The sequence below is a fragment of the Haliaeetus leucocephalus genome, unplaced genomic scaffold, assembly GCF_000737465.1.
Source record: "Haliaeetus leucocephalus isolate CR32 unplaced genomic scaffold, Haliaeetus_leucocephalus-4.0 Scaffold295, whole genome shotgun sequence".
NCBI classification, from domain to species: Eukaryota; Metazoa; Chordata; class Aves; order Accipitriformes; family Accipitridae; genus Haliaeetus; species Haliaeetus leucocephalus.
The window spans coordinates 1,672,184-1,695,185 of NW_010972731.1; the positions used below are offsets into that span (position 1 = coordinate 1,672,184).

Below are 23,002 nucleotides of genomic sequence, written 5' to 3' on the forward strand. Positions count from 1 at the left end.
GCCCCGAGGGGTGGGACAGCCCCGCCCGCTGACCGGGAGGCGGTGGCACTCTGCGCATGCGCGCAGCCGCCGCGGAAGCCCGCGAGGTGTCGCTCTATCCTCAAGGTGTGATTCTAAGCACGAGCAGTAGAGTTTGGGTATTCACTCGCTAGAAAGTCAAAGCGGTGCAGGGCGTGCCGGGAAGGCAGAGTCTTCCTCCGAGACAGCCATCTTCACTCGCCGGGGCCGAGCTGAGGGGCGCGGAAGGATGAAGGGGTTCCCGGTGGTCGCGCGTTCCCTCTCGGTGAGGGCGGCCTGGAGGTGTTGTGCGCGGTGGGGGAGAGGCATAGAGGGCGGCGACGGCCGTTGTCCCGGCCCTGGGGGCTGCGGGCGGGCCTGACCCCAACCAGCCCCGGGGCGGCGAGCCGGGCTGGCGGGCAGTGGGCGGGCGGGCGGTCGAGCGAGCGAGCTGCCTTCGTGCCTGTGGGGCTGTCAGCGGGGGTGATCCGGGGCCGGGGTCGAGCCGGCCCGGCGGATGGCGGAGCGGGATGGAGGGGCTGAAGGTCAGACAGGCCGCGGGCCGGGGCCGGGCCCGGGGCGGCCTGCGCGCAGCTCTGTGGCTGGCAGCTCCTGCCGGGGCGAGGGGCTCCCCGGGGGCTTCCCCCGAGGCCTCTCCCGGGAGCGGCCGACGAGGCAGGGCCGCTGGCATGGCCGGAGAGAGGTCTCAGGGGATCCGATCTCGCTTGTGGCAAGGTGGTGCCCTTGGCCAGCGGGACTGGGCTGGTGCCGGAGGCGTGGAGGGGGCAGGGGGCTTGTTCTGCTGCAGAAGGTCTTGTGGAGCCGGCGGACAGCTGGAATATAACTTGTGTTAGGTCTCTGCTGGAAATGCTGTTTTGAATAGGATGGTGAAGGACTCCTGAGTCACAGTATGTTTGTGAGTCAATTTTAGACGTGCAGTAGGAATTCAGAAATAAGTAGACTTAGAAGTTAAAACTAGGTGTCTTCACAAATTTGTGGAGGGGGGAGAAAGGAGTTTTTCCTAGACTCAAAATACATTGAACAGAGCCCGTGGCAAAGCAAGGGGAGTTACGTCATTGGTATCCCTACAACTGAGTGCAGCAGTGCTTCTGTCGCTCAGTTTTTACTTTTAAGATGTAGAAGAATTAAGTTACTTTTTTAATGTGAAAGGAAGAGTAATAAACAAACTTATTTTACAAGTATGAGAAACTTCCAAAAAGGGTGGAAGAGAATAGCATTTCAGATTCAAAATCGATAGTCTTGTAATTTCTGTTGCCAGCTGCTGACGGGAAGGCTCTTGCGATGTTCACCCCTGCAGTTTAAAGGCCCGTTTCTGCTTATTACTGTGCAGTTTGGGGACTTGCATACATGTCCTCTTTGTATGCAGCAGTCAGTGTAGATAGGTTGGTGTTCTGAGAGGTGACCTTAGGAGTTGAACTGCCTACACCTAATAAAGTTATCTCCAAAGGTGTGTTCTGCGTATGTGGATTGCTGTAATGGTTTGTTCAGTTAATTGCTATACAGTGGTCCTACAAATATATGGTATTAGTAGAGATTCCCACTGCACAACAGCTAAGAGGGAAAAAAAAAAAAGCTTTCTTACAGTGCTATTTCTTGAACTTCCAGAGACCTCATGTAAGTCATTGCACAGGTTCCAGCAGTGATGTAAAAAACGATCAGAGGAAATACAAGGGAATCACTTTTTTACTCTGGGGTTTGAAGTCATTCATTGTCTCTCTACTTTAAAATTAGTTGGTTTTTCAGTACGTAATGGAACATGTGATGAATTAATTCAGGAAATCCATTTTCTTATGCTTTCTCCTCTAGAAGAGACTTTATTCACTTAAAGTAGCTCCTAAAGTTGCAACCTCAGCAACTGCAGAACGAGTGAAATTATCTCCAGAGTCTGAGGATCTTGAGGTCAGTATGAAGACTGGTGTTTGTTTCTGTCTCCTTTTTATTGATCTTTTAAAACTCGGTCAAAGCAGAATTGTGACAGTACTGCCAGTGGATAACTAAACCAAATTTTTTTCTTTTTAACACAGATCACAAAATTACCAAATGGCTTAGTTATTGCATCTCTGGAAAACTTTTCTCCAGCTTCAAGAATTGGCGTGTTTATTAAAGCAGGCAGCAGATATGAAACCGCTAGTAACTTGGGAACTGCTCACTTGCTTCGTCTTGCATCTAATTTAGTAGGTGTTTATTCTCTTTGTTACTGTGTTGGCAGTAGGTGAAATGGTGGACGGTTTATGATCACAAAAAAAACCCAATACGATAAAATTTAATGTAAGAGATGTTATAAAGTGGAAAACAATGTACATTGATTCTTGGTTACCTGGTTCAAGTGCAGGAGAAATGTCATTGCATCATGGAAGACAGGCAGTGATATTTATTTAGAATGATACTCTCCAGTGGTGTCTTAAACTATATATATATAAAATATATCTATATCAAGCTATGCACATAACTCTATTTAAGCTGCAGTAAAAGTTAATTTGGGTGGCTGATAGAAACTGAGTTTGTGCGTGTGTAATATTTCTGAATAGTTTTTCTTACTACTGCCATCAGAATATTTTAAGCAACTTGTTTTCCCTTCCTGTTTTATGTCTAGCTTCAGTCATACAAGATGCTGTGGGGGCAGATACTTATCAGCAGGTTCAAAAAAGAATCAAATTCATTGATAGCAGGTCCTTAAACAGTTGCTAAAAGGAATAACTCCTGTAGGTACTGCAGGAATATCACTGAATGAGTTGTGGGATGTTATATTTAAACAGCCTTTTCTGTTGCCACTGTCAGGTCCAGAATGTTGGGCTAGATGTCCCATGGGCTTGACCCACTCTGGCTGCTACCCTTGGTGCTGTTTATCTCAATTGCTGTCTGGCTCTATCTGCAGGTGTAAACATGGCCTCTCTTGCATACCAGCCAGGTTGTGATGATTAGAGCTACACAGTGCCACTGATGTGTCTCTGACTGCTGTTGTATGGGTTCAATCCACATCAGTTTCAGGCAGAAAAAAAACAAAAAACATCCCAGCTGCTTATTACCTCCTTCCCACCTGCTGCCTGAAGTTACTTTCCCCAGACAGCTGTCAGCATAATAGTATGTGTAGGCATTCCTTGCCCTGGTTTTGTCAAGCTTACCTAATTCAAAGAATCCTATTAATTGTTCAAGCAAACCTGGATCATTCTAGAATGCAGCTGGGGAGCAAATATGTGAGCACTTATGGTGGAAAATTGGAGAGGATGATAGAAATGATTGGGAGTAGGGCTGCAGTAAGCTGGCTCAACTTTTCAAAATAGCTTCTGTATAAATGAATAAACAGATACTGTTTCAACTTTGCGTGAGCACTGAACAGCCTCAGGCAAATCTGTTCTTAAAATAGGTAGAATTTCAAGTTGTGCTCTTTTTTTTTTTTAAATAGACTACTAAAGGAGCATCTTCTTTCCGGATTACTCGTGGCATTGAAGCTGTTGGGGGCAGCCTGAGGTTTGTAACCACATACAAAGATAATGTATCTTGGTAAGATGCAAACAAGCTGAATGACTAAAGGAAATTTAAAACAGTAAGCGTAATAGTATGTAGGTGGATAAGCTCAGTGTGGTAATAGTACTTGAATGCTGAACATTGACAAGGAACATCTTTTGTACTTCTTGTTCTCTTGAGGTTCAAGAGTGCACCCATGACTTGTATTTTAAAAATACCTTTCATTTAACAAAATATAAATGTTATGTACCTGGAAGAAATATAATTTGTCCAGAAAGCTTAATGTTCTTTCTACCTTTTCAGGCTTTGAGATTAAATTTCCTGAAGTCAGTAGATGTTTGGGTTTTTCTCCATCTTTTGTGAATAGATACCACTCATCATACTGCAATTTTGGGAACAATTCAGACAGTAGTTGGCTTTCGTGATTTGAGAGTTTAAAGCCTAGGAAATAAACCTAAGAGAAATAAAAGAGGGATCTTGCTGTGACTGTTTTCTTGCAATGTATCTTGAATTCATCCAGTAAGATTGTTTTATATAGAATTTGGTTAAAAGCTGCGTTCTATATAACTTGAGACTCTACCCTTTTTTGTTCCTGTTAATCACAACGGTGTTGAAGCAAGTGGAAAAGACCAACTATGTTTTCTGCCCGAAAAGAATCATTTCTAAATTGCCTTGTTTAATACGTTAACACATTTTTCTTCAAGTTTTGCTATTCAGCCTTATTTGTTGTTTTACCTTGAATTGTCATGGTATCTTAAATTCTGATGGTGACAAGGCACTTGTTATTACTTGAATACTTAAGATAGGAGTTTTAGTTATGTCTGTTTCTGCTGTGTGTGTATTAGGCTCCTTTAAACAGGCATCTCAAGCAGATTTAAGGTTAACTACATATTCTAGTCAGTATCTTGCTGATGAATTCAGTCAATGGGGAATATGTGTGAAAATCCACTTCTATGTTCTCTGCTGAAACGGATTTTGTATTTTTTCTCATTTAGCGTGTACTCAACAAGGGAGAAAATGACTTACTCTGTTGAATGCCTGCGTGACTATGTGTAGGTATCTAGATACGCTGTAAACCTGAGTTATTGCATTCTTTACAAACTGCTCTGTAGTGAAGTAGAGACCTATCATTTACAGGGTAGGAGTAATAACTATTTTCATGTCTTTGTAATAAATCAATAAATTACTGTATTAATATTCAGCTTCTGTATCATGCTATTGAGCATACGAATGCTACAGAACTGAAGTTGAATTCTTGTACTTTGTACAGCAGTGGTAATAACTACTCTGGCTTGAGTGACATATTTTGTTGTTAATGTGTTGCTTACAGATTAGTTTGAATTGCTTTCAACTTCAGAAGAAATTCACGCTACTTCTATTGTGTTTAATGCCTTTGTAACTTTTTTCTATCTAGTGATACAGTAATGGAGTACCTTCTTAATGTCACCACAGCACCAGAGTTCAGACCATGGGAAGTAACTGATCTTCAGCCCCGATTAAAAGTTGACAAAGCAATTGCATTTCAGAATCCTCAAGTTGGTAAGTGTATTTTCTGATCCACTGCATTGGCTTCATGGGAGTTTATTCAAAATGAAAAACTGTGGAAAAGAATAGTTTCCCTTTTGCTCTGTCACTTGACCATTTCATTCTTCATCTTTTCCCCATTGATAGGTATGGTCTTTCTGTTGTCACGGAACTTTTTTTGTAAATCCACAAGTTTTTCCTGCCTGTGCATAACAATGTTTAGCAAGTAACATGCTAAACACAGCTTACACCATTCTCCTTGACAGATTCCATTTTACCTGTTTAATTTTTTTGAAGTACAACCAAAGAACATGCAAGTTGTGACTGTTGTTGACAATATATGTGCAGCAGCTTGTGTTCTGAAAACAATATTTAGGTATTACTTGTCGATATGGAAACAGTATTCTACAAAAGACTTCTTGAATTTGTTTGGTTATTTTGGTATAAAAACAATATGTATTTTCATTACACTGAAAATGGATTCCAGTTTTAGGTTTATAAATTTAGGTTTGTGGATTAAAAAAAAAAAACCCACATAAAAGTAAACACAAAGCCTCAGCCAAACGAATCCTATTCCAATAGATCTTGTGTTACTTAACTCTAGTCAACCAAGTTCACTCATGTAGTTCTGCACAATAAACATCATTTGTACTATGTGAAGCATGCTTACCTTCATAACCCATTAAAGATGACAACACAGTGTTGGGCTTTGGAAATCTCTGGCTTACATTGAAGTGCTACTATATTTTTAAATTGGAATCAAGAACAAACTTTGTTTTTTAAACTTGTATCAACTACAGGTTGGTCTCATAGTAACTTAATATTTTCAGTTACAGTTCAGAATTAGAACTATGAAGAAAGGAGTGTCATCTTTCTCTTGAGAACATTTTGAGAATATCAAATAGGAATGAGTAGAATGGTACTGGATGTAAGAAAAAACTAATGAAGAGGGACTTGAAGATGCTAGCATCCTTCACCTGAATAGGGAGATAGATGAGACATCACACAAAGCTACAAATAGTATTATAAACAGCCTGTTCTTTCTCAAGCTTGAGAGCAAGGGATGCTTACAGTGAAGATGATGATGATGATTCTGAAATGAATTAAAAGGATGTTGGAGTTTGTTGTTGTTTTCTACTGCTCCCCCTCCCCTAAACACTGATGGCATTTATAGCTTGCTGTTGAGGCCAAAAAGTATTGAGCACAGGCAAGTTGTTAGGTTTTTGGTTTGGTGGTTTTTTTTTAAATAAGATACAAGAGAATAGAAGCTCTCAGACCAGATTCTGTTGCCTGAGGATTTGGATGAAACTTCCATGTATATTGGATTATTCCAGACCTGCTTTTGCAGATCTTGTGGTCCTTAAAGTGGACCACAGCTCTGTTTCAGTGGGGTAACATTTAGTTTCATTCATAATCTTCATTAAAAGTGGCTCTTATGTTAATCATCACCACTGAAACTTTGTTCCTCTTAGGAGTGCTGGAAAACTTGCATGCTGCAGCTTATAAGAATACTCTGGCAAACCCCTTATATTGCCCAGATTACACAATTGGAAAAATTACTTCTGAGCAGGTAGGATTATTTGTGTTCTGTTATAAATCTGTTTCAGTTTCTTTATCAAGGATAGATGAGAGAGAATATTAATTTAGTAAATACACAGTCAGTATTTACTACCGTATTAGTCTGGTGTTAAAATAATTTATTTCAGTGCAACTTTTAGTATTGGGTACAGAACTCATTCACATTTAGAGAGGTGGTTAATGTCAGTGGCTTTTTATTGATAGGAAGGCTGTCAATGAAATGGAAGTATTCTTGTATAAAAGGGTTTTGTAGTTGTTACTGGAGAATGCATAAAATGCTATTCTATAGACAGTTCCTTTTGGAAGCATTGGAGTTTGCTGCGTTAAGAAGTATAAGGCTGAACAGTGGATGTCAGAAACACACTTGCCGTTTTTGTTCTTTATACAAAATACCCTAAAATGTGAATTTACTGTTGCAGCTTCACCATTTTGTACAGAACAATTTCACAAGTGCAAGAATGGCTCTTGTAGGAATAGGTATGTACGTTCTTTAATGGACACCGCAATTTGTAAGGGAAAACTACGGTAGACATTTTAAGTTCTCTGTAGAAGTAAAATGTTACAGTGCACTTAAAACACTTTTATGTAACTGCTGTAGCTTTTCAATGCAGTTACATTACTTGGAATAACCTATTGTATTGCAGGTGTAAAACACTCTGACTTAAAGCAAGTTGCAGAGCACTTTCTAAATATCCGAAGTGGAGCTGGTATTTCTAGTGCAAAGGCTGTCTATCGAGGGGGTAAGTGTGTTTCTTTTATCTGTTCTGAATGACTGACTTTCTGATTATTATAAATGTACTGTTATTCAAAGTTGCAACTGAAAACTATATGGTTGTACTAAATGCTGTACATGGGAAGTGACACTTCAGACACATCTCCCATCTAAATAAGCAGAGGATTATTCCCTGCCATGGAAAGTTCTGGGGTAAAACGGAACCTATACCTCCAACAAAGCTTTACCTGCAAGATCATTTGTTCCATAAAGTGAAAAACAAGCTGGCATATGGTTTCTCTTGGCATTTTTTGGAAGATTCCCTTAAGAATAGGTTAAGGACTGCCTAGAAGTGGTGGTAGGCTTTCTCTTTAGGGAAGATCTGTTGGAATGTCATTAAGTCCTTCATAAAAGACAAAACAATGCTTAGCTCTTTCAGAGCAGTATCTTGTACTAATACCAATAGCTGTTCTTTAGTTGGGGTATCAAATCACTCTGTAAACAAATGGGAAAAAATAGGAAGTTTCCAACATTTAATATTTGACTGGAATAACTTCAGTTTCTATAAAATAGGATAAATATTCTTATGAACAGAAGGTACACTACTTTTCTGGATATTTATTATCTGAAGACTCGCTGAGTTTTATCATCTCATACTATGTGTGGTTTAGGATCAGGTTCAAATAAGGCATAGTAAGGTACTTGGGTTTGTCCTTGCAAGAAAATTTTTTAATGTGAAGGACTTCTGAATGCTTTTTTTAAAATGCTATATATATAGTATACTAGATACATAGTATACATATACTATGTATATTTCTTTTTAATAAGAGTTAGGAGTAACGTCTGAGGATTGTAAGTATAAAGGGATCTAATGATTAGGAAGCTACAGTATGACCTACAGCCTACTAACAGTTTCTTGCTGTCTTCCTGAGTGGACATGCAATAGCTTCACACCCTGGCTTCTCTCTCATGAAACTTAACTCCCGGCTAGAAATGTTTCCTTTCCATACCTCTGAACATACAGTAGTTTCTAACTGAATGCTGCATTACCTTCTACACTGTTGTTGTATTTTTAGGAGAAATCAGAGAACAGAATGGCGATAGCCTTGTCCATGCTGCTATTGTAACAGAAGGAGCTGCTGTTGGGAGTGCAGAAGCAAATGCGTTCAGTGTTCTTCAGCATGTTTTAGGTGCTGGACCCCTTATCAAGAGGGGAAGCAATGTTACCAGCAAGCTGTCCCAGGGTATTGCTAAAGCAACTAGCCAGCCATTTGACGTAAGTTCAGAGGGTTACTGCACTCTGATATTTTAGGTGCAATGCATGCTATCCTTTGAGAGGTTACTACGTCCAGTGAGAATCTCCAGTAGTTCATTCTTGCACAAGTTACAGTATTTCGGACAAGGTCTTCCAGTCTGATCTCTCCTCTGCACAGATGGAGTTTAGCTTCCTGAATTACAGTATTTCAGATCCTAATAGTAATTATTTTCCTATGTTTGATACTAAGTTGTTCTGATACTTGAAACAGTTGATAATAATGTTTGTTTTGCAGGCTTCCGCATTTAATGTTAATTACTCTGATTCTGGGCTTTTTGGGTTGTATACCATATCCCAGGCTCCAAATGCTGGGGAGGTGAGTTGCTGATTAGAATTTAAGTATTAACAACATAACCCTCAAACTAGTGTTTTGATTTGAAATAGTGACTGATTCATCTGAAAAAAAAGTCAGTTCATCTGGTTTCTTGTATAAGAATGCTGCATGTTCAGTTACGACTTAGCTCTGTAAGCTGGGAATGAGACTTGCTTTCTGCAAAGTATAAATACCTAATACGAACTAGAGCTAGTAAAATACCTTGAATTGCTGACTGTAATTGCTGATTTACATGTGTAAGCCTAAGTGCATCACAAGGAACATGCTCGCTCTTGAAGCTGGCAGAACTGAATACTCTCATGAAAAATGGTGAGGCAATGCAAATTAATGTGGTATTGTAAGTTAAATCCACGCTGGTTTTTGTGTCTCACTTTGGTATTTATTACAGTGGTTTTAGTTTTGTTCTAAAGCTGTACAGCATTGAGTTCAGGCTAACAATCCTAGCACTGTCAGCTGCTCATTCCTGAAGTTTTTAAGGTGTCAGATAATAGAAATAGCATGTTGAAATTTAATGCTGGAAGAAGTCTTAAATGATTTAATTTTCCTCAGGTCATTAAAGCTGCTTTGAACCAGATAAAGGCAGTTGCTCAGGGTGGCATCACCGATGATGATGTCGCAAAGGCAAAGTAAGTGAGTAAAGAACTGTCTTGTGTGTTTTAAAGAGAAGTTTCTTAACATGTAGCTACTTGTCAAACACTTAGACTATTCGGTACAGCAGAGCTTATTGTTGTCCTGTAATTATTTCCTTGGAGAACTGCTCACTTTCCTGACTTAAAACTGAAGCACTTGTCAATACTCTTTTTTTTCAAAGCTATACTGATTCTCTGCTAGTGGTATTTCCTAATAAAAGCTTGTTAGGTAAGTGTTAACGTTTTCTGAAGACTGTTTCAGTGTAAGAAATTAGCAGGTATCAGCAGATGCTGTCATTTTAATCATACCCTGTAGTATTAAGATGTATTTAAATTAGAATCCTAAATTGCATTACTTAGGTGATTCCCTTTACAGTCACACTGCAGCAATTCCCAAAACAATTATATTAAGCAATCTTCTGCATCTTCAAAGAATAGTAGTAATGACGGTCTGGAAGTGTAAAGCACTGAATTAGTGATGTTACATCCAAGTGCTTGAAATATGTGCCTCTAGGAATATTTGAGATGGGGGAAAATTACTATTAGAGATGCAGTAACATCAACAAAGTTTGGAATTTCTAATTTATAGAGGGTAGTGCACATTAGTTGGTGCTTGATCTCCAAGTAGCGTTAAACTGCACTGAGCCTCTAAAACTGTAGTCATGCAATACAACAATATAGTACAGATTGACTCAAGTAGCAAAATGAAAATATTGTCTGTTGCATATATAAAATACTTACAAGACTCCACATAAAGCTTGATTACACAGAACTTGATAACTTAGACATGATTGGTTGTGCCTTAGTCACTAGTAGCTAAATGGTAAATTCTGGACCTTTATATTTGGCATATATTTTGTGTGTTGGGTTTTTTGTTTTGTTTTGTGTTTTTTTGTGGGGGGTTTCTTTTTTTTTGTAACAAAGTTGCCTAGTATTAGGGAGTTACACACAGTGCTGTGGCTTCCCTTCTGGAATGGCTTCACATATTTTCTCTATTGCTCTTTGTCCTTTAGTGACACACACACAAAAAAACCCACCCCAAAAACCAAATTCAAGGTTAGTGATATTTGCAAAATCTTGGAATTCAGTCAAAAATACCAAGCTACTTAATAATTCTATTGGAATAAACCATTTTCTGCTGTTGACTTTTAAAAAAGAATAGGACTAGCTTATAAAAATAAGATTTTTGTATGTAGCAGTGAGACTGCATGAAACAGAAAAAACAGTATCAACCTGCTGTCTTTTAACAGACCATGGAACTATTGCACAAGGAGCCTAACCATTTACTTTTGTTGCTTCTTTGTCGCTTACAACAAAATTGCTCTGCATACATCTGTTCTTGATGAGAAACTGGAATCAATTTTAAACCTAATTTTTAAATTTGATAGATTAGTTTGTCTAATTCCTGGGGTAACTTTAGTTTAGGTAGCATTAGTTACTTCAAACAGAAACAAATTCTGAGCTAGAGATCTTCTGACTGTGCGGGGTGGTTGATCATTCCAAGGCAGTAGGTGTTCAAGTACCCTGTCATTTTCATACTTGGACTATTTGTGGTGCCTTTTTCCTAACTACAGAACCCTTTCATACTTGAAAAGGAAAACCTTTCAAAACGGAGAGGAATCTTGAAAACTTAAAAAGCACCAAAAACTCATTGCACTTACGGGTGCGGTGGGGAAGGTAATAACAGGACTTACATGCTCACTCATCCTTAATGCTTGCTTTGATGGCAGAAATCAGCTGAAAGCCACCTATCTGATGTCAGTGGAGACTGCAGAAGGCTTACTGAATGAAATTGGCTCCGAGTCATTGGTTTCTGGCACACACACATCACCATCTGTTGTTGCTCAAAAAATTGACTCTGTAGCCACTGCTGATGTTGTGAATGTAAGTATGTGTTGGCATCTACAGGTGTTCCTTAATCACTGCATAAGTGTTTTTTATACAAAACTGGTGCTCATTTGTGTGTGTTTATAAACACACACATATACTATCTTTAAAATAAAAAAGCAACTCATTTATAAATCCCAGCTGGCTATCTTACGATGTGTTTACTTACATTATTAACAGAAGACCCTTTAATCCAATACACTGTAAAACTAGTGTAGCTGGGAGTATGTGAAATTCTCATTTACTTCACTTAAATTTACCAAAACTACCAACTAGTATTCATGGAAAACTTGGTAGTAGTACCAGCACAGGCACTTCATTGTCAAGGCTTTTAGGATTCCTGAGTCTAGAATATTTGGTGCGCGTAATAAAACAGTTAGGCTTTCAATGATAAACTGATGTAACTGCATTGCTATTCCAAATTATCTCATTGCTTATACTTGAAGGAAACTTCAGAAATCCATCAGAAAGAGAAATTCTAAGACAGAAAATCTTTGTTTTCAGTCATCGCTAATTTGTGTTGCAGTAGCAACTAGCAATAGTTTTAGTAGTAAGGAGGGATCTACTGTATCTTGTGGTGTAATAAACATTCTAGGAATAACCATTTTCAGAGAGTTTACACCTTTTATATCCAACTGGCATTCTGCCATTCCTGTTTAGATTATAAAGTAATGAGGAGCTGGATTAGAAGCAGATAAGTTTAGACAACAAAATGAAAATTGTTTACTCGATGACATACTATAGTAGTGTTGGGATTTGTTGTTTGTTTTAATAACTTGAAGCTGAGGCTATGAACAGCAAGATAAACTGTTGTAGCAAATACTTCCTTATATCCATCTTTCTGGTTTGTTTCCAGGCTGCAAAGAAGTTTGTCAATGGGAAGAAATCAATGGCAGCTAGTGGGGATTTGGGAAATACTCCGTTTCTTGAGGAGTTGTAAAAACAAAACTGAGATGCAGATTCAAGATCAACCTGAGCTCTATGTCACCTATGTTCTAAATAAATTACTACTAACTTGTTATTTATGAATTCAGTTCTTTCAGAAAGCTAATCTGGAGTAATTGTGGGCTTGCACTCATCAAATAAAGTGCTGAGTTCATACATCTTGTGTTTAGTTTTTTTCCACTGAAAATGATAGCTAAAATGCTGATAAGTCTGGCTCTGTACACTGAAGGTAAAACTACAGTGAGAAAATAAGGTGACTTTTAGTCGATGTAAAAAATAGTTATATCAAAAATGATTACTGCGATGCAGACAAATACTGTAATTGCCACTAGTTGTCCATGTATTCTTGTACGTTCAGGAAGTTCTTGATAAACTAACTCCATGATCCTTAGATCAAGTAAATGAAGAAACTTACCTTCAAACAAAGATGAATATAAGACCTTTTTAGAGCTTGCAACTGCTAACTTGTCTGGGGCTAGCAGAGCTCATGTTTCTGAATGTCTTCTCTACAAGTAGCATTGATAGACATCTTTGAGGGGTGGGAAGGCATTGCTAAAACAGCTTTATATAGCTAATATATGATTTCAAATATCTTAGGACATTTAGATTTTTTTGAAGTCTAGGCACATATTAAAAGAAAACAGATAAAACTTCAGAAATCTAGGTTTTGAAGAAGTTTTGAGCTATTCTGAAACAAAGGCAAATCCTTCCAAATAGGATGTATCTGATACAGAAGGGCAGGGGGAAGAGGAACTGGTCTCATTGTTTTCCATAGCCTGGTATGAAGGAGGTCTAACACCACTAGCATCAAACTTACGATTGCACAATGCGTCAACATCATCGTGAAGTACAGCATCACAAACAGTGTCTATGCCTACTCTAAGTGTCTGGCCTGTATCGGATATCTGCCAAATTTTGGGTATTGATGGTAACTTATGAGTGAACTCACAACAGTATGGCTGGGAAGATTTATAGTGAAAAGTTTCCAAGTCTACATCATCATCGCTACTGGACCCGGTGTCATCTTCGTCCTCGGTGTCTTCCCTTGTGCTGAAAATACACAGCATGGTATTACTTTAACGTGCAATAATTCCCATAGCCATTTAGTTAACTAACCGTGGAGCCTTAAGTTTTTTCAAATACTTGTTCTAAAGCCAGGTTCATCAGTTCTGAAACTCCTCTAATATCAAACTAATGCTATTGTCCATAGTCCTTTGCACACTATTTCCTTTGGACTCTAAAGTAATAGCTAAGTTGTAATTTGGTCAACAGAAAAGCAAGCTATCCTTTTTCTGTTCCTTCAGAATAGCAAATAATTTTATTTAAACATAAGCTGAGAGATTTAATCTCTTGGAAAGCCCCTTGCTGTGTGAGCGAGCTTTCTGCTGTTCTAGCCTAATTATCTCCTTTTAATACTTCTGTTCCTTCCCCTACCTCTGAGGTCTCTTTTCTATTAGAACTTTGTGCCTCAGGAAAACTTGTAACTGCCTTGTATCCCATCTAGATTAATCATCCTTACTGTATGAGCCACCTTTAGAATTGAGAGCAATATATTTTTAAAAGCTTCTGCATGCAGTAGCTCTCACAAGAAGAGATTATTTTTCCTGAAGTTTAATTTGAAAAGTCATAATCATTAACCACTGTCAATAGTTAGACTGATTAAGAAACCGGTAAGCTTTTTACATGGTTGTAGCAAGACCTCCATCTTGGTATTATCAGCTACTTGTAATTGTCTAGATCCTTGGCTATTGCAAATCAACATGGCCCCTTTGCTATTATTGCCAGCCAGACTTTTTATGCTCAGTGTGGAGGCAGGAAGGGCCATATCTAAAATTAATGTTGGTCCTGACCCTGTCTTCACTCTAACTAGAAAAGTAGACTTTTCTTTTGGTATTTGTTAATTTCGAATCACAGTTTTCTATTTCAAAAAAGTAAATGAAAGTAAATCTTTAGACTAACATTTTATCCTAAAATGTAAAAGTTATTACACTGTTTCTTGTTTCTTGCTAGAATAATATGCAAGGTGTGAAATTCTAGTTATGTACAGTACTTATTTCTTACTCTGCTGTCATCACAGGAAGCTTTACTTCAGGAATTAATTCAACTGCACTTTGCCAGTGTTGAGGTACTTCAACAAAATCTCTGTAAACTCTGATTTGTAGAGTAGTTCCTATAGGAATATTGTGCAGGAGTTGCCTAAGCTCTCGCAGAGTCCATCCTAAAACGTTAGCATGTCCAATTTTTATTAGAACATCACCTGTCAAGGAAGAAAATGGACAGCAATCAGTTTAAGAGACTTTTTCAATTTTTTAATGTCTGTGTTACAAAATATGTAGTCTTAACCACTATACTTTCACATTTTTATGTAAAAGCATGTGTTTAACAGCTCTTCAACTGGATGCAATTTTTTTTTTTTTCTATTTTAATGACAGTTTTTTAGCTCTGTTAAGAGCTAATGTTTTAACAACACTAAGGAAAGCTGCAGTTCACTTGTTTAGTTTGGGATTTTTTCTGAGTGAACACGCTAAACTTTAGATTGCCTATTCAGGACTACCCTCCATTTCTGTGGGTTTTTTTAGGCAAGATAAAGGTACAATGGTGAATGCTCTGATCAGGACCACTACTTGGGACCAGACAGACTCCAGCAAGGTTGAGCTGAGGTTACGTAGCTGCACTCCAAACAGTTCTGCTGGCATCTTTCCACTGCTCCCCTGCACCTTTTCACAGCTGGAATACCCTGTCTATACATATCTGCTGCCTACCCTTGTATGTCACCTTGCTGTTTATGTGTTGGTATGGAGCCAAGCATACCCCTTCCTCCACAGTGGCTAAGTTTACCTAGGTGGACACTGGAGAATCCGTGTAACAGCTGTGTCACTTTGTGCTTTTCTGGGCCCCTGGACGTTTCCAGGGCTTGACTCTCCTCGGTGGCTGATGCCTGTCCCTCCACCCTGAAAACCAACATGTGGTCCCATTGCAAGACAATGTCAAGCAAGGCCGGGGAGAAGTAGGAGGTGCCCACAAGAGCTGGTGCAGAATCTAACTGAGGAGTTCCAGCAGAAAGCGGTGGTGATGGTTTTTGTGTTTGTTTGTTTTAAGGGATAAGGCTGCAAATAATGTTCGTATTACCTGCTGCCAGTGGAAAGCACTGAGCTGCAGTTTTGCAAAAAGCGGTACTGCATCCAAGAACAACAGAGTACAGAAGCCCCAGCACCTGTAGATACCATGGGGTATAAACAAGATGGGCTTCGAGGGGTTGGAGGGAGTTGTAATTACTGTGTAAACCTGTAATTTTGGAGATTGCAAAAGGCAAGCAGAATCAGTCTGCAGCAGACTATACAGCTCTATCAGCAGCCTGGCAGAAACAGTTGCGCAGAGGACCAGTATCGGTAAACATTACATACTGAACTGCAACAGAACAGCATACGGGATTTAAACAAGCTGTACAGCTGTCTGCTGCCATATTAGGCAGAGCAAGGAGCCTCTCTCCATCTGCTCAATTTTCTTCTTAACCCTTTTGGGTTAAAAATGCCTGTAGCAAAAATTTACAGGCTTTAAAACTGTTTACCTGAACTACTGACTACCATTTTTTCATTCACTTTTTACACTAACTACTCTTACTCCATCATCATCACACCCTCTATCCACTCTAGCTTATCACAAGATACTGGTTCTACTGGGGTGTAAACAATTAGTTCTAGAACAAGTACCAGGGTAGCAGATACCAAAAAAGCAACAGAAAACATTTTACCAACAGTTTTATGCAAGTTCTCAGCCTCAAACAGAAAGATAAATCACCCAAATTATGTGTTTCAAAATGCATAGACATAAATGCACTCATGCTTTAAAATATCTGCAAGACGCTCTCAGCTTTTAATAGATTCCTTTAGAATCTGTTTTTTCTGCCCATACTGTCCTGATAATACTGTTGTGGCAAGTCAGAGCCATCTCTGAACTGCAGACGTGGATAATTTTGCTTCTCTGCTCCAGCATCTAGAGTCTGAATGAACCACCCAGCCTTTCAGTTCACCTATCAGTTTTGTGGTTGATAACCTTTAGTGGCCACTGAAGATTTATGTGGAGATAACCTCTTGCACTATGAAGGTATTTTGAGGAAACACACATACTAAGCAGCCCTGTTTCTTCTTGCTGGCATGGAGAATAGGGCATGCATACATACATATGAGTTTGGTGAGTCTAACCGTAGGATTTTAACACATTAGTGCCTCCCACTACCGCTGCTAATTTCGACCTCCTCCCTGTTAAAGTCAGCAGGATGGCACAAGCTCTTTCAAGCTATAAGCAGTAATAAAATTGTTCTTTTAGGTTCCAGTTTGAAATTACAGATAATACTCATCTTAATTGACTCAAAAAATAAATCCATAAAGATAAATCTTAATTCACTGAAAAAAAACCTCCTAAGCAGTGCATTCATGCATCATATTTTTCTCAAGCCCCATGCTCTGTACATTGGTATTAATGCCAAAATAAGTGTGCTGCCTGTGGTATCATTAAGAGACAGGGCTTCTATAAAATACTATCTTTTCTGCAAAATTTTACAGCTTTGGTCATAAATACAAAGTTTTTGTAAGTTCACTCTAAACATGAACTGAACAAATTCAGCTGTTTGCTTTTTTTTGTGTGTGTGGAATGTGCTGAGTTAGATCCAGGTGCTCCATGAATGATGCTCAAATTGTTCATTTTGGCTCCAAAAACGAAGATCAGCTGCAAAAGGACAACGTTTGTTATCAGTCCTCAACCCCCTTTAAACTGTTCAGTACTTGCTGCAGTAAATCAAACACATCATGTGCCATAAATAATTTGACTCCTTGTTCTTGTAGGTTTTGTTAAAATGCTTTTGGAGCCGACCTTTTTCAAGTTATTGCAAATAGAACTACTTAGTTTCAGTGATTAATATTCTGTATTTTTTACCTTATAGATGTAAAAAAGCCCCAAACAAATCAACAACCAAATCAGTATCATATATATGCTTTTGTATACCATAGGGGGTTTTTTAGGGAATAGATGAAAGCTATCAGCTCCTACGATAATAATAATAATAAAGTACTTAATTCAAATCCAAATCAAATTCTATTTTATGCTCAGGATTTTTCCACTGATTTTTATATTCGAATCAAAGGTGCAAAGCCTTTTCTAAAAAGAGGTTAAGAACTCCACTCAATGTTTTTTATTTCATCAAACAAGCAGATCTTTCTTCCTAGTACTTGGAATTCTAATTCTCTCTGAAAGGTGCGAGAAGAAAGGACTGCCCAAACTATAAAGGCAATGCTGGGGAAATTGTTCTAATTTAAAGATATGCATTTTCACTGTACAGCCAGTAAATTTCTAAATTACTTCATTACGGTTAAGTCTTAGCTTCATAGATTTCTGTGTTAGAGACAATTTAATACTTGGTAATAACATAGCACGCTATCGTCCCCAAACTGTAGTTCATGAGTCTAATGTAATTGGTCTAGGGACCCATGTGAAGCAGTCAAATTTATGAAGCTTTCAATTACAAGCTTAATATAGGTGTCTGATGTTCCACAAGAAACTTTAATAACTAGTAATAGTCTGTTAGTACTAATATGGCACATTTCAGGTTTAAAGCATTTGGCAAACTAACACCTGCATGGATTGTTAGAGCACAGAGATTAGTCCATTGCTACTTTGTAACTATTCTGTATAATAAAGAGGAAAAAATAGCAAACAATAAGGCAAATTAATTTCAAGCCTTCAGGAAGTTTTGTGTTACTTGTAGAGTGAAATTACTTGAACAATAATGGACTGAACAAAGAATTATATTATTCAATTTTAGTTGCTACATAAATGTAATAGTCAAACTATTTTTGGACAAACCTGCTGATGAATAGGAAATCTGTTTTTGCTGGAGAACAAGATATAGACTTAAATCTTGATCTGATTATGAAACAGTCACCCATATCAGCTATTTTAAGATCACAGGTATTTCATTACAGTGGAATGTTGGCACTGAGCTTTATACAGTTTGTGCTGGTTTCTTTTCTCTGTAATTTTAAATTGAGTTTCTTTTGATCTGCGTACGTGTAAATAAATCAGAGACGGGCTCAAAGCATAAATGCAGAACAAGAATATTTTCAGTGCTATTAAATTTGAATATCACTGTTGGTTCTTTTTTACCTGGTTTCAGCTTTCCATTGTTAGCTGCAGAGCTTTTCTCAACAAGGCTTGTTATCTGGAGATATGGCCCATTCTGTATGATTATGAGACCCAATCCTTGTTCACCCATCCTAATATTTGCCTTCAATGCTGCAATCAATGTGTGCTGAGAGATGTTTTCCAGTGCTGGCAACTGCCCTTTGAAAAGTGAGAGTAAAATTTTACTAGTTCAAAGTGTGATATCATTCTTTGGTAAAAGGTTTAAGGAGACATTTGAGCAGGCACTGTACCCGTTCTTAATTGTCCAAACAGTTAAGCCCCTCACCCTTAATTGCTTCTCTAGATAGGCATTGCCTGCTGAGTTGCTGCCAAAAAGCCATAATAGCAATACTTATAAAAAGTTAGTGTACCCCATAAACTAGCTTTCTGCAAATAAATATACTGCAAGTAGTTTCTACTTAGAAACTTATTTCTTAAAAAGTCACACATTTTACCAAGAGAAAAAGGAATTCTGCTGTTACTTAAGTATTCATTACTAGTGGCGATATATTCAGGAAAGGTAGAGAACAGGGTACAGAATAACAGAACAGAGGAGCTGTCAGCTGTTAAGGACTTCCAGAAAAGATTGAATTCCTATAAAAAATGGATTTTTCAAATCAATATTTATAAAGGAGATTAATTTCTAAATTTCCAGCAGATTGGTTCCATACTCTCTGCTGACATGAGGGAAGGGACTGTACTTGCCATATTTAGCACTTACAGAAATAAAATACTCTTGAGCATCCGCTATCCATTAAAACGCACAATACAAGTAATACAATATGAATGACATTATCCCAGTGTCTCCACCAAGAAACATAATAGGGTAATAAAGAAATCCTCCATCTCTCAAGCCTGTTCTCCTCATTGAGGAGGAAAAGTTAAGACTGTCACACAAGTGCTTGAGACTCCTAAAACAAACTGTATTCTGTTAAAAATTACTTTTTCTGTCTCTTTTAAGATCTAATCTCTAAATGTAACTTCTGACAGTAGAGTAGCAATAACTTAACTCTTGAGACCGTCTCCAGTGGTCTGGAATCACTTAATGAAAATTCCTACCACTTTACCCCTCTTTAAAATACAGAAACTTGGTCATCTTCCTAATGGCTTCAGTAAAGCTTTGGATCAGGCTCTAAATGACAGCACAGATTGAAAGTACAGAAATGTGAACATTTGACTTGTCAGTTTGGCTGCTGAACTGAAAAACAGAGAAGGAAGCAGGAATGGTTTGGATATTTTGTTTCTCCTCAATAGAAAATGCAGGATTTTTTTTGTTGCTGAGTTGAAATTTAATCCAATTTCATTTGGATTAAATACTTAATTTTCATGGTCATGCAAGAAAAGCAAAGGAAGACTCACTCTGGAACACACTTCCATCTGTTGATAATTCTGAGAGGTTGAATGTCTGAGCTGCTACTGTTTTTCCAGCTCGGGAATTTATGCAAAGTGGAACAGGATCAGTAGAACGGATTGAAACCTTTCCTATGGTGTTGTTGGTCACTTTTCAACGTGTGTTTCAATCTTTTTCAGCCAGAAGAGGGAACTGAATCCTAGTTTCCTACTTCCAGAATGAATACTTAACTCCCAGGCCAATAAATGTAAACAGATGATAAGATGTAAGGCTACTTTATATTATTTTCTAGCCAAAATTATTCAGCAAATTCCATTAAAATTCATGACCAGTTGTAGGTCATCAAATGATCAGCAGTGAAACAACAAACAAAAAATGCTAATAATAAATCTAGCTAACTTTAATTAGAAGCCAGAATCCTGATTTTAAGCATCTTCTTATTGCATGAAGTTATCTTGCTGGACATGAAAGCCTTAAGACCATGAAAGCTGTGACTAATCCAAAGCCTTCAAAACATTTAGGAGGAATGCTAACATTCACACTTTTAGATGAGACTCTTGTCTTTTTACTATACCTGATATCAGTCTATATAGTCTCCAAGGAAGGTGGATTTTCAATTTGTTCTGTGCTACAGAAAGTTTAGACACTTGACAGAACTTACATTACAGTTCCCCTGACACTGTCCTGATTTTCTCCAAGTTCACCCTTCAATTCTGCAGTTTCTGCAGGCAGCAGCATAGGATCTCATCCAATCCTCTTCTGCTGAAGAAACGTCCTTCTCCTATTGTCATCTGCCTACAGTTCCATTCCAAACACTCAGCCTCAAGAGCAGGAATGCCTCTTGATACTAAGAAAATTTGGGGCACTGGGGGCTTTGTGAAAAAAATAAACTGACTGGTAGCAGAAGGACTTAAAAAGTTTGAGATACTGAAAGACAGGACTGGAAGAGTAGTTCTGGGGCAGAAGTGAGGAAATGGAAATGAACAGAGGAAGAAATGACCAAAAGAGATGGAAACTCACTCTTAGTTTCATCCCCAGCTGCTGGTGAAGACTGTGTATGTTCCATCGAGTCCAGACGAAGAGCTTTTTCTATGGAGCCAAAACTCCTAGGCAGGTGTGTCCTAGGTGAGCATCTTGGAAATGTGCTACTGCTCCATGATGGCCTGTAGAGGAAGAGTCTACAAGCAAGTGAGGAGGTGACAACGCCCTGCAACTGCTCAGAACGCTGGGGCACGTGGGTTCTGAGTTCCCCCAGCACCACACAAGTAATGCAGGCATAGGGAAGTCTGGCGTTGGGCAGCATCTAGTGCATTGTTTCAGTCCAAGAAGAGTAATTCGATTTAGGCTGCCTGTCTGTCAATACCGCAGCTCTGCCTGAGGCCCCAAAGCTTTCTGGAGAACTTATAGCTGGCAGTGTCCTCCCACACGGCATCCTTAGGCATGTACTCATCTCCTAATAAACCTGAGAAAGATTAAATAACTGACCACACAGCCTGCAGGGTATGAAGACTGGATTCTGTCACTATTTCTGACTTCATACTTGCCTGCATAGCAAAAGCCAATGAAAACCATATCTTCCCTTTGTATACCCTCTCCATCTCTCCTTCCTTTATTCCTTCTGCCATGAAGCTGACTTATTTGGAGACAAGCTCATTTTGAGGCAGACTTCTACATAATGCTTGTATTAAAAGCTACTTAAATACCACTTAAAGCCAATTTATAGGATAGTTGCAGATGATTCTTGGAAATAACTTATTTTCAAGGCTGCTAGATTCCCATTGTTAGTGCAATATAATTTTTAAATCTTTTAAATAAAAAATCAATTGTCCCATTTCTTCCACACACCAATTGTTCCCTGTTTAAAGGGAATAATTTGAGCTGTTTTTCATCAAAAGTTTTACTATTTTCTCCAACCTTAAAATCTGTCAAGAATAGGTGATTTCAATAGAACCTGAGTACAGCTCTTGTCCTCCAAATAATAAGTACTACTGATTGCTGTTGAACACTTTAAGATTACTTTACTAATATCTCCATTTTGTTTGTATAGTCTCCCATCTACATAAAAGACTTACATAAAAATAAACAGCACAGACAATTGCCCGCTTGGCTTCCCGATATGTTCTGTATAGTCCACTTATGCTGCTCTGGAAAAAACAGGTGGGTCTTCACTGTTAGAAGGAAAAAAACATATGTAAGGTGTTAGATGTTTTTCAAGTACCTGTAGATGTGGGGGCTGCTAGACTAATTTAGTTCAGCATTCCTATCCCAGAATGACAGTATCGATAGCACAGTTACTGTGTCCAAAACCGGGCTGGTTTCCCACATTTGGTGCATTGTTCATTTATTGGCTACAGATACCCCTACGCTTCAATATAGCTGAATCCACGGAAAAGCACGTCATTAAAAATCACTGTATTTGGTTGAGATTTCCAGTCAAGATTAATTAGGTTTTCTTCCAAACACACAGCACAGACAGCAACGCAATGTAGTGCTTTGGTGGTGCTCCACAGTCATGTAACACCTGGAGGAACCTCCATGAATCGGTCCTTCCACTTCCCATTTTTACCATTGCTACAGAAGCAACTCTGAAATTTAAGCGAATGCTCAACATTTCAAAGGGGTAGAGAGTGACAGTGACTAGCGAAACACGAGGGGATTTTTTGTGGTGAAGACAGGCCTATGATCGTTCCTCAGGCCCCTTTACACGGTGCTGACCCAGTCGCTCGCTCCCGGCTCTCTGTGCACCGTTTCCCGTGGGGGAAGGCAGGCCCTGCCGCTGAGGAGGGGGAGGCCCCGGCTGCGCCCAGCCCGAGGCCTCCGGGCCGGGGCAGGGAGAAGGGAGGGATCCCCGTGTGCCCCGGTTGAAAAACGAACACCTCTGGGGGTAGGGATGCGGGCGGGCAGCTAAGGACCGGGACGCGGGGCAGGTGTTGGGGCCCATCCGGGGCGAAGCTGGGAGGGGACGAGGAGGAGCCGAGGCCCCGGGTACCGGCCGCCCCTCACCGGAGACCCGCTCTGAGGCGACGGCCGCCCCCCACCGGAGACCCGCTCTGAGGCGACGGCCGCC

At 39.1% G+C, this 23,002-nt stretch overlaps 1 protein-coding gene across 1 annotated transcript; it reads left to right on the forward strand.

Annotated features, from left to right (window-relative positions):
* Positions 1-87: 87 nt before the first annotated feature.
* LOC104833500 (cytochrome b-c1 complex subunit 2, mitochondrial) lies at positions 88-12,565 on the forward strand. Its single transcript, XM_010570193.1, has 14 exons — positions 88-283; positions 1,825-1,917; positions 2,043-2,192; positions 3,422-3,486; positions 4,479-4,535; positions 4,898-5,022; positions 6,480-6,577; positions 7,005-7,062; positions 7,230-7,325; positions 8,374-8,573; positions 8,848-8,928; positions 9,496-9,572; positions 11,306-11,459; positions 12,319-12,565. The coding sequence occupies exons 1-14, from the start codon at positions 248-250 to the stop codon at positions 12,400-12,402; spliced, it is 1,374 nt and encodes a 457-aa protein (XP_010568495.1). The 5' UTR covers positions 88-247; the 3' UTR covers positions 12,403-12,565.
* The last annotated feature ends 10,437 nt before the right edge of the window (positions 12,566-23,002 follow it).